At 42.8% G+C, this 14391-nt stretch overlaps 1 protein-coding gene across 4 annotated transcripts in view; it reads left to right on the forward strand.

Annotated features, from left to right (window-relative positions):
* The window catches only part of LOC129746622 (probable serine/threonine-protein kinase DDB_G0268078), a 59754-nt gene extending 45530 nt beyond the window's left edge, over positions 1–14224 (forward strand). For 3 of the 4 annotated variants that reach the window (XM_055740391.1, XM_055740392.1, XM_055740390.1), the window contains 3 exons: positions 12787–13044; positions 13641–13750; positions 13823–14224. In XM_055740391.1, coding sequence (XP_055596366.1) covers positions 12787–13044; positions 13641–13750; positions 13823–13899 — 445 coding nt within the window. In that variant the 3' untranslated portion in view covers positions 13900–14224. Of the gene's footprint in view, positions 1–12786; positions 13045–13266; positions 13364–13640; positions 13751–13822 lie in introns of those variants that run through there. The other variant, XM_055740393.1, reaches the window with a different exon arrangement.
* The last annotated feature ends 167 nt before the right edge of the window (positions 14225–14391 follow it).

A 14391-nucleotide genomic window follows, 5' to 3' on the forward strand; every position in this document is an offset into this window, starting at 1 on the left:
TTTTTCTGGTTTTTCGTTTACCTCATTTTGTTTATTACTCAATTATTTTTTTTGCAAACATTGGTTTTGATAAATATTCATGAAAAATCATAACCTTTCATAACAAAATTCTCGAACTAAACCAGATTTATTGTGAGTGATAAAGAGTTCCAGTTTATTATTTTCTGTTCTTAAAAGATGGTTAGGATTTATTACATTTAAAGGACGTCCTTGGACTAAAGGTTTCATTATACATTCAAAACGTTGTAAGCCATCGAACTACCTACCTACCTAAGGGTCCAGCGCCGGCTGTGGGGTAGCGGCATCGGCTGTGGGGTAGCGGCATTAGAATACTACCCCGGGGTCGCTGACCCATGTCGTAAGAGGCGACTATATGCAGCAAAACTCCCCCCTGACCTACGCAACGAACTCGGATTATGCACCCGGAACAAATCGGAACCATCCCCTCTTCCAACGATAACATATGCAACGGAAATGGATTATGCAAACGGAACTGATAGAAACCCCTCTTATAAAGACACATGCTACGGAAATGGACTATGCAAACGGAATCGACGAAACCCCCCTACGGATGAAGACATACGCAACGAACTCGGACTTTTCTAACGGAACCTATTGGATACAACGACCCAAGATTACCCAAAGTGTGCCGCTCATGGGGGCGTGAAAACGCCTCTATGCGAAAGACCGTGCTGATGAGGTGGAAGGCTGGCGGGTCGAAAATGTGTCAGTCGCAAACGGTAGCCTGTGGGGCACCAGGACGCACCCCACAGTAATGAAGTCCTTGCTGCGCTAAAGCAGGGCACTGGCGCAGTGGACCGTATATTTCCCTAGCTACTCGTGGGACTAAACATGAACATAAACAACAACACAAAAAACAGAAAGAACGTCGAGACAACTGATGTTAGCTCGGACGAAGGAGGAGAAAGCAGAAGAACTCAGACGGAGGTCTTTGCTAAGAGAGGACTCCTTAGGTCTCCTCTACTGAGCAAAGTAGTAAAGGAGCTAGGAAAGGAGATTGGCAGGGAGGTTGCCAAGGAAGCGGGAAGAAGCCCGGTCGCGGATGGGTCCACTGAAAACCTCAGCAGTTCCCAGCAAGAGGAGCAGGTCCCAATCGCAGGAAGAGGTGCACCAAGGGGCATCAAAAAGTGTGGCCTTTTGGAGGCAGCCGACATGGTCGACAAGATGCAGGAGTTTGTGCGAAGCACCAACAACGTGCACACGCACATCAAGACCTGGGTGCCGAAATTGATGGTGCTCCTGCAGAGTGCCGTCAAGGAACGAACGGAGTTGGTGCGGAAGGCCGAGGCTGCAGAGAAGGACCTGGAGGAAGCAAAATTGGTTGCTTCTCAAGGACTTTCGAAGGAGTCCAAGCCAAGAAAAACCGCAAAAAGAGACCGCGACTCCCCCGTCGTGAACGATTCCTCCAAAAAAAGGAGGGGCACGGACTATGAGGATGCCGACGGTGAAAGCAGTGCTGGAGGCTGGCGAATGGTTCGCAATAGGAAGGAGAACGTAAAAAGAAAGGTCGTTATGAAGCCAGAACCACCCCCAAAACCCAAACCTCAACGGGTGATGTCCAGAGGTGATGCGCTTATCGTGGAAGCGAAAGAAGGCACAACGTATGCGGACTTGTTCCGAAAGTTACGCGCAGAGCCAAAGTTATCTGCTCTTGGCGAGAGCGTCACCAAAACAAGACGCACCCAAAAAGGCGAACTGCTCTTCGAGCTAAAAAAAGACCCGGCGGTAAAAAGCGCCGACTTCAAGGAGCTTGTCGAAAGCACCCTAGGCGATGAAGCGACTGTCCGAGCGCTATCACAGATCGCGTCCATTGAATGTAAGGACCTTGATGAGTTTACCACTGCAGAGGAGCTCGAGAAAGCTCTCTCCAGCATACCTGGCATGAGCAACGAATCGGTAGCTATAAAATTAAGAAAGGCGTACGGTGGAATGCAGATTGCAACGATTCGCCTCTCACCAACAGCGGCCAACACGCTACTGACGGTAGGAAGTGTAAGAGTAGGGTGGTCAATAGGGCATTTTAGAACCGCACCCAGGATACCGAAGCAGATGCAACGCTGCTTCAACTGCTGGGATTTCGGTCATCTATCCCGAAGCTGCAACGGACCCGACCGGTCACGATGCTGTCGAAGATGCGGTGAAGAGGGACACTTCTCTCGAGAATGCAAAAAACAGCCGAAATGTATGCTATGCAAGCAGGAGGATGGAAATGTCCACGAAACTGGTGGCTTGGAATGTCCGGTATATATAAAGGCAAAGGCAAGCCAGTAAAACTGGAAATAATCCAGCTAAACCTCAACCATAGCGAGATTGCACAGCTACTGCTGGAGCAAACGGTAGGCGAAAAGAAGTGTGATGTGGCGCTTTTATCAGAACCATACAGAATCCCGTCTGGAAACGGTAATTGGGCAGCGGACAGGTCTGGCTCAGCTGCTGTCTACGCCACGGGACGTTTTCCTATCCAGGAGATAGTGGTAGATTCTCGGGACGGATTCGTGATTGCCAAAATTAACGGCATCTTTTTCTGTAGCTGCTACGCTCCACCAAGATGGACGATCGGGGAGTTCAACACAATGTTGGATGAACTCACTCACGAACTGGCAGGAAAGGCCCCTGTTGTAATAGGAGGAGACTTCAACGCCTGGGCGGTAAACTGGGGTAGTAGGTGCAACAACCCTAGGGGCCACAGTCTACTAGAGTTCTTCGCAAGACTGGAAGTTGAGCTGTGCAACACTGGATCCATCAGCACCTATCGCAAGCATGGATTACCAGACAGAACGTCAGTGATCGATATCACCTTCGCGAGTCCATCATTAAAAACTGATATGAATTGGAGAGTGTGTGACGATTATACCCACAGCGATCACCAGGCGATACGCTATAGCGTAGGAAACCGAAATCCGGTGGCAGTAAGGCAGCTGCCAGTGCACGAGCGGAGATGGAAGACTAAAGTGTTCGACAAGGAAGTGTGCACCGAAGCTGTATACATGCAGGACTCATCCCAGGTCCATAATGCTGAGCAGCTGACGAAAATGATGGTAGCGGTGTGCGACATGACCATGCCCAGAAGAAATACACCGAAGTGGTGGCGACGACCGGCTTACTGGTGGACTTCAGAAATAGCTGAGCTTCGTACTAGCTGTCTAAAAGCGAGACGACGAGCTCAACGGGCGAGAAATGAAGCCGACAGAGAAACGAGAGGTGCCGTTTACCGAGCAGCCAGAGTGGCACTTAAGCGAGCTATTAAAACAAGCAAAGAAAACTGCTACAGAGCGTTATGCCAGAGCGTAGATGATAACCCATGGGGCCAAGCCTATAGAGTTGCACTGGCGAGATTCGGTGGCCCAAGGTCGCCGACCGAAAAGTGTCCGGAAAAACTGAGAGAGATCGTTGCACATCTTTTCCCGCAGCATGGCCCGACGCAGTGGCCACTTACCCCGTACGACGCGGGTGCCCACGACATCGAGCCAGTAACGAACGAAGAACTCGTGGCTATCGCTAAGAAACTTGCGGTGAATAAGGCCCCTGGTCCGGACGGAATCCCAAATACAGTGCTGAAGGTGGCGGTACAGACCATTCCGGATACCTTCAGAGTGGTGCTACAAAAGTGTCTCGACGAGGGATCTTTTCCCAATTCGTGGAAAACGGCGAAGTTGGTGCTACTACCGAAACCCGGGAAACCGCCAGGGCATCCATCATCATATAGACCCATTTGTCTGCTGGGCACCCTTGGTAAGCTACTGGAGAGGATAATATTAAACAGACTTATTATCTACACAGAAGGCGGAAGTGGACTGTCGGACAGACAGTTCGGTTTTCGGAAAGGGAGATCTACGGTGGACGCCATCCGTATGGTGACAGAGTACGCGAAGCGCGCATATAAAAAGAAGCGAACAGGTGTTCGTCACTGCGCCATTGTGACGATCGACGTTAAGAATGCCTTCAACAATGCCAGCTGGGAAGCGATTGCCAAAGCGCTTCACAGGATGCTTGTTCCCAATACTCTCTGCAGGATAATAGGAAGCTTCTTCGAAAATCGAATCCTGACGTACGAAACCGAAACTGGGATACGATCTACTGCCCTAACAGCGGGTGTTCCACAGGGTTCCATACTCGGACCTGTGCTTTGGAATGCCATGTATAATGAGGTGTTAACGCTGAAACTACCAGCAGGCGTGCAGATAGTCGGATTTGCTGACGATATCGTGCTCATGATTACCGGCGAAACAATCGAGGAGGTAGAAGACCTTGCAACGGTGTCCGTAGAAAGGGTTGGCATCTGGATGGAGGGAGTTAAGCTTCAGATAGCTCACCATAAAACTGAAGTTCTGCTCGTGACCAATAAAAGAGTTGTGCCGCACATGGAGATTACTGTTGGAGGGCACACGACATCTTCGAAACAGCAGCTGAAATACCTTGGAGTAATGGTCGATCATCGCTTAAGTTTTGGTGCGCATGTCAAATACTGTTGCGAAAGTGCATCGAAAGTCATAGATTCATTGGCCTGGATTATGCCGAACTGCCATGGTCCAAAGAGTAGCAAGAGACGTCTCCTTGCGAGCGTAGCACTGTCGAAACTACGATACGGAGGAGCGGCCTGGAGCTCCGCGATAGAGGTAGAGCGCAACAGATCCAAATTACGGAGCACACATCGGTTGATAGCCATGCGAGTTTCCTGTGCGTACAGGACCATATCAGCAGATGCAGCCTTTGTCATCGCGGGCATGGTTCCCATCGACATAACTCTGGCGGAGGATATGGAATGTTACAAAGCAAGAGCTGTTAGAGGAGTGCGTAATATTCAACGAGCAGCGTCAATGCTCAAGTGGCAGGAGCAATGGGACGCATCGAACAACGCAAGATGGACGCATAGGCTAATCCCGAGACTTTCAGACTGGGTAAATCGGAAGTATGGAGAGGTCAACTTCTACCTGACGCAGTTCCTTTCGGGTCATGGGTGCTTTAAGCAATACCTTCATCGGTTTAAGCTTATCAGCTCGCCTTATTGCCCGGAATGCGTAGAGACGGAGGAATCGGCAGAACATGCTATCTTTGTCTGCCCCAGGTTCAATTCAAGGCGTCAACAACTTCAAAATTTGAACGCTGAAAACATAGTGAGTGAAATGTGTCGCGACGAACAGTCATGGCGTGCTATAGTCGACGAAATCTCGCAAATCGTGCGCGATCTGATAAGGATCAGGAAAGATGAATGAACGGAGTCAACCAAATTTGACAAGCTAATGAAAGGTCTTGGGCCTCGTATGACACTTCAATTCAAAAGCAACGCGATCTTAGGGCGCGGTATAACCCTAATCTGGACTCATACGTGTGGTGGGACTTAAAAGGTCTCACGTACTCAGCTACGATCTTTCCTGCAGCAAAAGGAAGCGGAGATACCATTCGGGGTGGTCGTGTCGAGATTCTAGCTTGGTAGTTTCTCAATCGGCCATGCCTTGGTGGTTAGAAATCCTGCGGAAGTGGTTGCTGTGACGGGCGCGAGTTACTTTGAAAGCATTACCTAACCGGCACACGTTTCGAGGTCCCCGGGATAGTGGATGCTGTGACGGGCGTGAGTTATTATGAAAGCGTTACCTAACCGGCACACGTTTCGGGGTCTTCCGTACCAGTCTGAAGTTGACGATAGAGGAAAAGGAGAAGGAGGAAAAAGGATAAAGCAGAACGATGATCAAGGAGAAATTGAGGAAAAATTGAGAAAGAGGAAAAGGGTGAGATGTAAAAGTGCATGAGCACAGCCTACCCCTTGATGTAGTATCATAGGGTGAAACCAAGGGGCACATCTGGCACACGAAGCCCAAGGTGGTTTTAGTGGGACGAACCCACACACGGCAGCAAACACCCGGCTGTTATGGTTTGAAGTCAAATTTCCATCTTGTAAAAAAAAAAAAAAAAAAAAGGGTCCAGCGCCGATTGACCGGCGCATAGGGCTGAGATAAAAGATCTCCACTGCTGGCGATCCGGAGCCAGCGTCTTCACTTGCTGCCAGCCAAGGTTCTCGTAAACTGTGCGGATTTCAGCGGCTAGACTTCGCCGCCACGAGCTTTTGGGCCTGCCTCTTCTTCGAGGCCCATCTGGATTCCAGTCAAGCGCCTCTCTGCAAATCTCGTTTTCATCTCTTCGCAGCGTGTGCCCAATCCATCTCCACTTACATTTCCGAATCTCGATTTCTAGCGCCTTTTGATGACACCGGCGATGAAGTTCAACGTTTGAGATCCAGTTGCCAGGCCACCAAGCGCGGATGATGTTCCGCAGGCAGCGATTCACAAAAACTTGCAGTTTTCGCTTCGTCACCGCATATGTGCACCAAGTTTCACACCTGTACAGCAATACGGATTTGACGCTTGAGTTGAAGATTCGGATTTTAGTTCGTAGAGAGATCTGGCGTGACCGCCAGATGTTTCGGAGACTCGCAAACGCAAATCGGGCTTTTCTGATCCGGGTTTCGATGTCCTTCTTGGTACCACCATCAGGCGTAACGATTTTCTGTATTGATTTCCATCGACTTGGTCTTTCCGATATTGATTTTGAGACCTGCTGTCTTGGAGCTTTCGGTGAGGTCGTCGAGTTTGCTCTGCATGTCTTGTTGTGTTTGGGCGAGCAAAACAATATCGTCTGCCAGGTCAAGGTCGTTCAGTTGTAAGCCATCGAAACAAAGTGTTTTTTTACCTAGAACTATAAGGTTTGTAGATTAAAACGCAGGGGAATGTTTAAAATAATTGAAATCTACAAGTCCAGTAACATTGATAGAAAAAAAAACTGGAGAACATAAACTCAATAATGTTTGTTTAATTTAACCTCCCTTTGCGAAGGGCTCTATAAGATCCGAGCTGCAATTTCTCGAAGCGATATCTCAAGACGGTTAAAGCTAGATACTAGGAATTTCTTCCTGAGATGAGAAGCTCTACAATTTCCTATTTTTAGATTTTTGAATAGGGTTACCAGAGTCACCCAACAAATAAAAGAACAATTAGCCGGTTAGGGTCATATAGACTTGGATTATTATTTTGAATAAAAACTGAACTAATTTTCATAAACTATACCATTATGAAATTGTCCAAGTGTCTTCTTTGAAATGATTTATGAAAATTTGGGTTTTTATTTTTGTGGTCTTCAGACATTGACGTAGAAGCCAAAAAATCTTTAAAAAATAGATGTTTTGCATAACTCATTTCGTTGAAGCTTTTGATTGATATGAATTCAGACAGAATGGGAGCTCATATTGAAATAATAAAATACATGGTTTTACAGACCACGGCTGGTTATTTGAAAAGTACATACACATTTTTTTCAATGATTTTAAAGCTTTATTTTCATGAGGATCAAGGAATTCTGAAGAAAAAAATTGCCGTTCGGTCCAATTACATTCAATTCCAACCGATAGTGATGAAGAGACTGATAGAGTGATAATTCTAGAATTAAATCATAGAATTTCAACACAATTGAGGACCAAATCTGACGTATATCGACTTTTACTTCAAGCTTTTTGTTACCCTTAGCACAACTACTTTGAAATGTTAAATTTATTGTTTAAATTTTATAAGAAATCAAATACGACATTTCAATAAACCATTTGATTCATTTTATGTTGAAATACGGCTCAGTAAATTTCTGAAATCTCTTGTTGTAAGTTTTTTTTTGTGATTATTAAAGTGATATAAATATCACAAAAAAAAATCAGTTAATTTCCATTGGTGTTCATGTTTTTATAGATAAAATAGTTTATCAGCCCGCATTTGTAAGTTTAACCTAATTATTCAGTGAAAAAAAAACAACGGTTTTCAAGAAGAAAATCAATTAGTTTTAATTTTTTCTTATACATATTTCTATTCATCACATATAACATCGAAAAGCAAGTTTTTTTTTTTAAATTTTAAATGATCCTTTAAATCATCCAAAGTTAAGCTGACATAGAAAAATTTCATAAATTCAACCGGTATGGTCACGACCTTTGTTCAAAATTGCCATCATTTTTTTTACCTTTTGTCTTTCGGCTCAATTTTCAGACACCAACAGCATTATAATTATTTCCGTCATAAATAGTTTACATGTAAAAGACATACACCGTCTTAACCGATTTAGGCTTCACAGACTAAACAAATGATGGGGACAACTTAAGATTAACATTTAACACCCAGTACCGATATGGGAATCGAACCCATGCCATCAGTGGACCAGCGATTACCGTCTTACCACGCTAACCACTTGACCACCGAGACGTACGATTCCAAAATGGTATAATTTATTAAATTCAGTTCAGTAGTTTTGAAGATATAGCCAAAATAGTAGTGCAGATCTATATGAACCTAACAGGCTAATTACCCTTTTTTCACCGTAAAGGAAGGCTTGTTTAAAAGAAACCAATGAGGTTAGTTTATTAGAACCTCCAAGAATTCCAAAAAAATATTTAACAAACTGTAAATTCGAGCTAAGCAAACGGTTGTAAAACAAAAAAATCGTGTTTGGCTCCTTAAAACCTTAAATCCTTAAATCAGTTATGAAAAAAACATTTAATTTTATTTAATATTGCCATTTACACTATATCAATTAAATATCAGAAACAATGTGAAATAATGTCATACTCTTCAGTTTTGTAATAGAGGTCTCGATATGAGAATAAATTTGGTAAACTCGATATGATTATAAAGTGAAGCTAGTGTAATCGTAGACATACTCCAAGCAAAAAATCACTAATTTAGGTACGATATTTCAATCCATCCAGAGAACAGACGTACAAGCTCGAACAAAAAATCTTCAAAATAGTAAAATTTCAAATGGTGACATCCAAAAAATTCGTTGAAAATTAACTTGAAACAGTGTCATCTATTGCGTCTACAGATCAAATTTTCAAGGGCCCATTTTTCGAAAAGGCGTAATCGTTAATGAACTCATTATTATTTAAACTAATGCGCTCTAAAATAGACGGGTTCAATTTATTGCTTGAAGAGTTACTTTTGACTGGGCAGAATTTCACTCTCTTTATTTTTGCATTACTGTGGACGTCAAAATAACTAATAGGTTTGGAATAAATTTTTACACTTTTTACTGGTTATCGTCAGAAGACGAATCGGCTATATCCAGCCAATTAGGAACATTCTTGACGATCAGTTTTACCCATCAGAACTGATTCTAGAAATTCCAAAACGGGTTCCTACAAGTATTATGCAACGTGACGAAAGTATTACGAAACTTTAAAAAGCGATTTCTGAAACATGCCAACCAGTTCAAACGACTTGTTCAAAACTGACCAAAATTTTGTTTTTTTTTTCTTTGTTTGGTTTCGACAGTTCTTTTGGGTGAGTTTGGAAACATCTGGTGGCCCAGCCAAAAACAGAAATTGGTTGAAAAGGGTCGTTGGAAATTTTACACAAGTTTCAGGGGCTAGTTTGTACGTCTGTTCTCTGTGGCTGAAGTTATCACATTGTAAATGAAATGTTAGATATATAAAACGATCACGTTGCCATCACTGAGTTATATGTATCCATAGTTTTTTTTTATAACTACGCATTTTCAGAAATCACTAAATGGTACTTAAAATTTTTTAAAGTCCAATTTTTTTCAAAAATTTATGTGAAGTGTTCTTTTAGTGTTTGCTTAAATTTCGATCCAATGGACACGATTCAATTTTTTTCATCAAGAAGAATACTTACGACAGAAAATATTATGTAAAACCCATTTGTACAGAATCTTAAACTGTATTGGGGGTCCAAATTATCGGATATCGATTACGAAACGCGTGTTCACTGTTTTATTCCTTAATTCTTGCAGTACAAATTTGTTCACTTACTTACACACAAACCTTACTTGTATCCCAGAAAAGATATCCGATGTTATACATTTATTTTTCTAAATTTGTTTTTTTCTTTAATTTTCGCGTTTTTGACTGCTTATGTGAAAGCTGTATAACCGTAGGATGAAAATAAAAAAATCTCCAAAAGCTGCTTTGCGTTTCCAGAAAATTTATTTATTTATATAACCTTTGCAAAAACATTTCATGTATTTATTAAAAGCTCTAACAAGCAAAATCTGCCATTTTTAAATACTTTTCAATGGATTCAGAATCTTTATTTTGCAATGGTTAAAACTTTTTTTTTATGAAATGCTTAGCTGCTTGTCATGTAAGCGGAAAATGAAGCTTAAGAACAGTCAAAACCAAAAATAAAAGACCCACTTGCAAGCTTATTTGAATTTTCTAGATGATTTCTATCTATCTAAGGGTCCAGCGCCGATTGACCGGCGCATATGGCTGAGATAAGAGATCTCCACTGCTGGCGATCCGGAGCCAGCGTCTTCACTTGCTGCCAGCCAAGGTTCTCGTCAACTGTGCGGATTTCAGCGGCTAGACTTCGCCGCCACGAGCTTTTGGGCCTGCCTCTTCTTCGATGCCCATCTGGATTCCAGTCAAGCGCCTCTCTGCAAATCTCGTTTTCATCTCTTCGCAGCGTGTGCCCAATCCATCTCCATTTACGTTCCCGAATCTCGATTTCTAGCGCCTTTTGATGACACCGGCGATTAAGTTCAACGTTTGAGATCTAGTTGCCAGGCCACCAAGCGCGGATGATGTTCCGCAGGCAGCGATTCACAAAAACTTGCAGTTTCACACCCGTACAGCAATACGGATTTGACGTTTGAGTTGAAGATTCGGATCTTAGTTCGTAGAGAGATCTGGCGTGACCGCCAGATGTTTCGGAGACTCGCAAACGCAAATCGGGCCTTTCTGATCCGGGTTTCGATGTCTTTTCTGGTACCACCATCAGGCGTTATCTGGCTACCAAGATACTGGAAGCACTCCACTGTCTCAACCTGTTGTCCAGCTACCACGAAATTGGAACGATTTTCTGTGTTGATTTCCATCGACTTGGTCTTTCCGACATTGATTTTGAGACCGGCTGCCTTAGCGTTTTCGGTGAGGTCGTCGAGTTTGCTCTGCATGTCTTGTTGTGTTTGGGCGAGCAAAACAATATCGTCTGCCAGGTCAAGATCGTTCAGTTGCTCCATGGTTGAAGGATTCCACGGCAATCCTCGGTTTGGTCTACAGTCAATCGATCCAGTCAAGATCTCATCCATTACGATGAGAAAAAGCAGCGGTGACAAAATACATCCTTGTCTCACTCCAGCAGTTACCGGGATTGGTTCGGACAAGACACCGTCGTGCAAGACCTTGCACGAAAATGCCTCGTACTGTGCTTCGATGAGATGGACTAGTTTCTTTGGGACCCCTCGTCGTCTAAGAGCAGCCCAGATGTTTTCGTGGTTCAGTCGGTCAAATGCTTTTTCGAAATCAACGAACACCAGCAGAAGAGAGTCCTGGAATTCGTTGATTTGTTCCAGTATTATTCGTAGCGTTGTGATGTGGTCCACACATGATCGTCCGGATCGGAATCCAGCTTGTTGCCGTCGGAGTGTAGCGTCGATTTTCTCCTGGATCCTGTTCAGGATCACTTTGCAGAGTACTTTAAGGGTTGTACAGATCAAAGTTATGCCACGCCAGTTACCGCACTCTGTTAGGTCTCCTTTCTTTGGGACCTTTACGAGGATACCCTGCATCCAGTCGGCCGGGAATGTTGCAGTATCCCAAATGTCAGCGAATAGACGGTGCAACATTTGTGCTGACAAGGCAGGGTCGGCTTTGAGCATTTCAGCAGGAATGCAATCGATTCCAGGCGCTTTGTTGGATTGCATGTCCTTGATTGCCGCTTCTTTTTCAGCCAGCGTGGGCGCTTCCGAGTTGACGCCATTAATGCGACTTACTGTGGGCGCCTCGAACTGCGGGTTCTGTTGGCCATTGCTATTTGTAACTCGGAAAAGTTAATCAAAATGCTCAGTCCAACGCTTGAGCTGATCTGTTCGATCTGTCAGCAGCTGACCTGCTCGGTTTTTCAGCGGCATTCTTGCATTAGTCCTTGCACCACTAAGGCGGCGAGAAATATCATATAATAATCAGATATCTCCAATGGCGGCGGCTCTTTCTCCCTCTTCGGCTAGGGAGTTCGTCCAGGCTCTCTTGTCTCGTCTACAAGCTCGTTTAACTGCCTTTTCCAGCTCCGCATATCGTAAGCGGGCGGCTGCTTTGGCTGACCCGGTACATGCCTGCTCAATTTTGACTTTCTAGATGATTTAATGTGCAAAAATTTCTTCTTTCATACAAATTTCCATTTTTTTCTTTTTCTCGGGATTTTCATCCCGAAGGATGATTCATCCCTCAACAAATTTCCATACTAAATTGAAACGCGTTGCGCAAACTCAGAAATCAACCAAATCATCTCAAATTTTACACTGATGCTAGGTCACCCAAAAGGCATCTTAAAACATAGGGAGCAAATAGTCATCTTTTGCAATGTCCAATCAATTTTCCAGAAATTTTCACAAAAGAAAAGTTTATTTTCATAGATGTGGTTCGTGTAGGAGGGAAGATATTGAACTTCTTCACGGTTTGGGTCAAAACGAGATACAGATACACCACACTTAAAAAACTCTGCAAATACCTATAGCTTTCTTCAACCATCTGTATCTATCAAGTTCGGTCAGATATTTTGAAGTTCAGGAATCAAAAACAATGCACTTGTCAAACATTATTTAAAGTGGCCAATTGACTAGCTTCTGGTTACAGATGAATAATTTCAGAATTGGAAAAGGAATATTTTTTTTTTATAATTTTGTCTTTATGTGAATAGTAATGTTTTAAAGAATTAGGACCTACAAATACATAGACCAGTTCTAATCAAATGAAATCTTCCTTCCTCATTTCAGGAGTCGGATAAAGTCGACAAAAAAAGCAAACCACGAGTTCAAGCTTGAAGACCTTTTCGGGACGGTTTCGTTTGCGAAGGATTCTACCACGGCCAAGTACCCAAATACGGTTCCCTTCGCGAAGGGTAGCATGAAGAACGGTGCCAACAACGGAATGACCGACATTTTCGACAATTCGGACAACATCAAACCGACACACTCGAGCGCCAACATCGTTCCGCGCCGGAAAAGTCAACAGGTGTTTGTTTCCAACAACAGGTGAGGGCTATTTTTAATACCATAAAATTTGAAATCTATTTCATCAAAACAAATTAAAAATAAACATTAGGAAAACATACCTAGAAAAATCAAATCTAACTGCTGAATTCAAGATCTAGAATTGTAAACTAATGGTTTTTATAAGTAGTATAAGAACTTTATGCAAAAAGCTCGAAATTTATGTCAATAAATGTTCCTAATATATTTCATATATTTGTATAGGTTTTTTTGATCAAGCCGAGATTGGGTGCAAATATTGAACCCATTTCAAAGGATTTTCCGCGTTTTTATTGAGAAAAATAATGCATGGAATTAGGTATTGATTTTCATTTGCCAAAAAATACAACTGAAGAGTGTTCTATATGTTGTTCACCTTTCTACTCAAAATTTATCAATTGAAAATTTTTCTCCCCTTTTTCAAACTCAACTCGTCAGCTCTCAATCTATTTCAAATTGGGACATTTCAATTCACGATTTATATTTTCAAACTGTGTTTAAACTGTTCATACACGAAAGTTTTTTTTAAGATGGAAATGAAAAAAAAAAAATCAACAAAAATTCAATGAAAACTTATCATCAAAATTTTGTGCTTCCAGCTTATCGACCAACAACGAGTTTAACGGCGTAAACGCCTCTTTTAAGCTGTTTCCCTGGGAAGATGCGCCTCGAAACGTTCCTGAAAGGAAGCAATGGGTTCCGGATAGTGGTTAGTATTCTCACCATAAGTTTTTAAATCAAACGAGAGATATTAATAATGTTTTTTCTAAATTTATTTTAGGAAACCTTACATACGTAGGAGCCGGTGGAGATGGCAAGGGACGGCCCGATTGGGCTGCCAAATATCTGAGCAAATGAGCCGGCCAGTCTATTCTAAACAAATTTACTTTTAAGAAACCCTTAGAGGAGAAAGCTTTATAAGATTTGTATTTTCTTGTATAATCTAGGACCTAAGCGATCATTGGCATGTGTTTGTTTAGTGTAATTAAGTAGTTACGGAGGAAAAATGTTAAAAACTAAAACCCAAACCCATCTGTGATAGATCAGAGCATATGTGAGATAGATTGGCCGAGTACCTGGTAAGATAGAATAAATCTTATTGGGACGCAATCAAATCAATAGCAGGGTGCGAATTATTCCGCATCCTTCATATGCCCGATTAGTTACTGACCTGCAGTTGCAAAAGTTGTAAATAAAAGTTATGTTCTGATTAAGGTGTGGTTCTTTTTCCTCTTTTGAAGACCATCGGATGAGAAAAAAACATGCATGTTTGGAGGTCAGGTTCCATTGATATCTGATCTTGTTTCGGGTTCGTCACTTGTTTTGGCATTGAAATTTTGCGGCCAGCAT

The sequence above is a fragment of the Uranotaenia lowii genome, chromosome 2 (genome assembly GCF_029784155.1).
Source record: "Uranotaenia lowii strain MFRU-FL chromosome 2, ASM2978415v1, whole genome shotgun sequence".
Lineage (NCBI taxonomy): Eukaryota > Metazoa > Arthropoda > Insecta > Diptera > Culicidae > Uranotaenia > Uranotaenia lowii.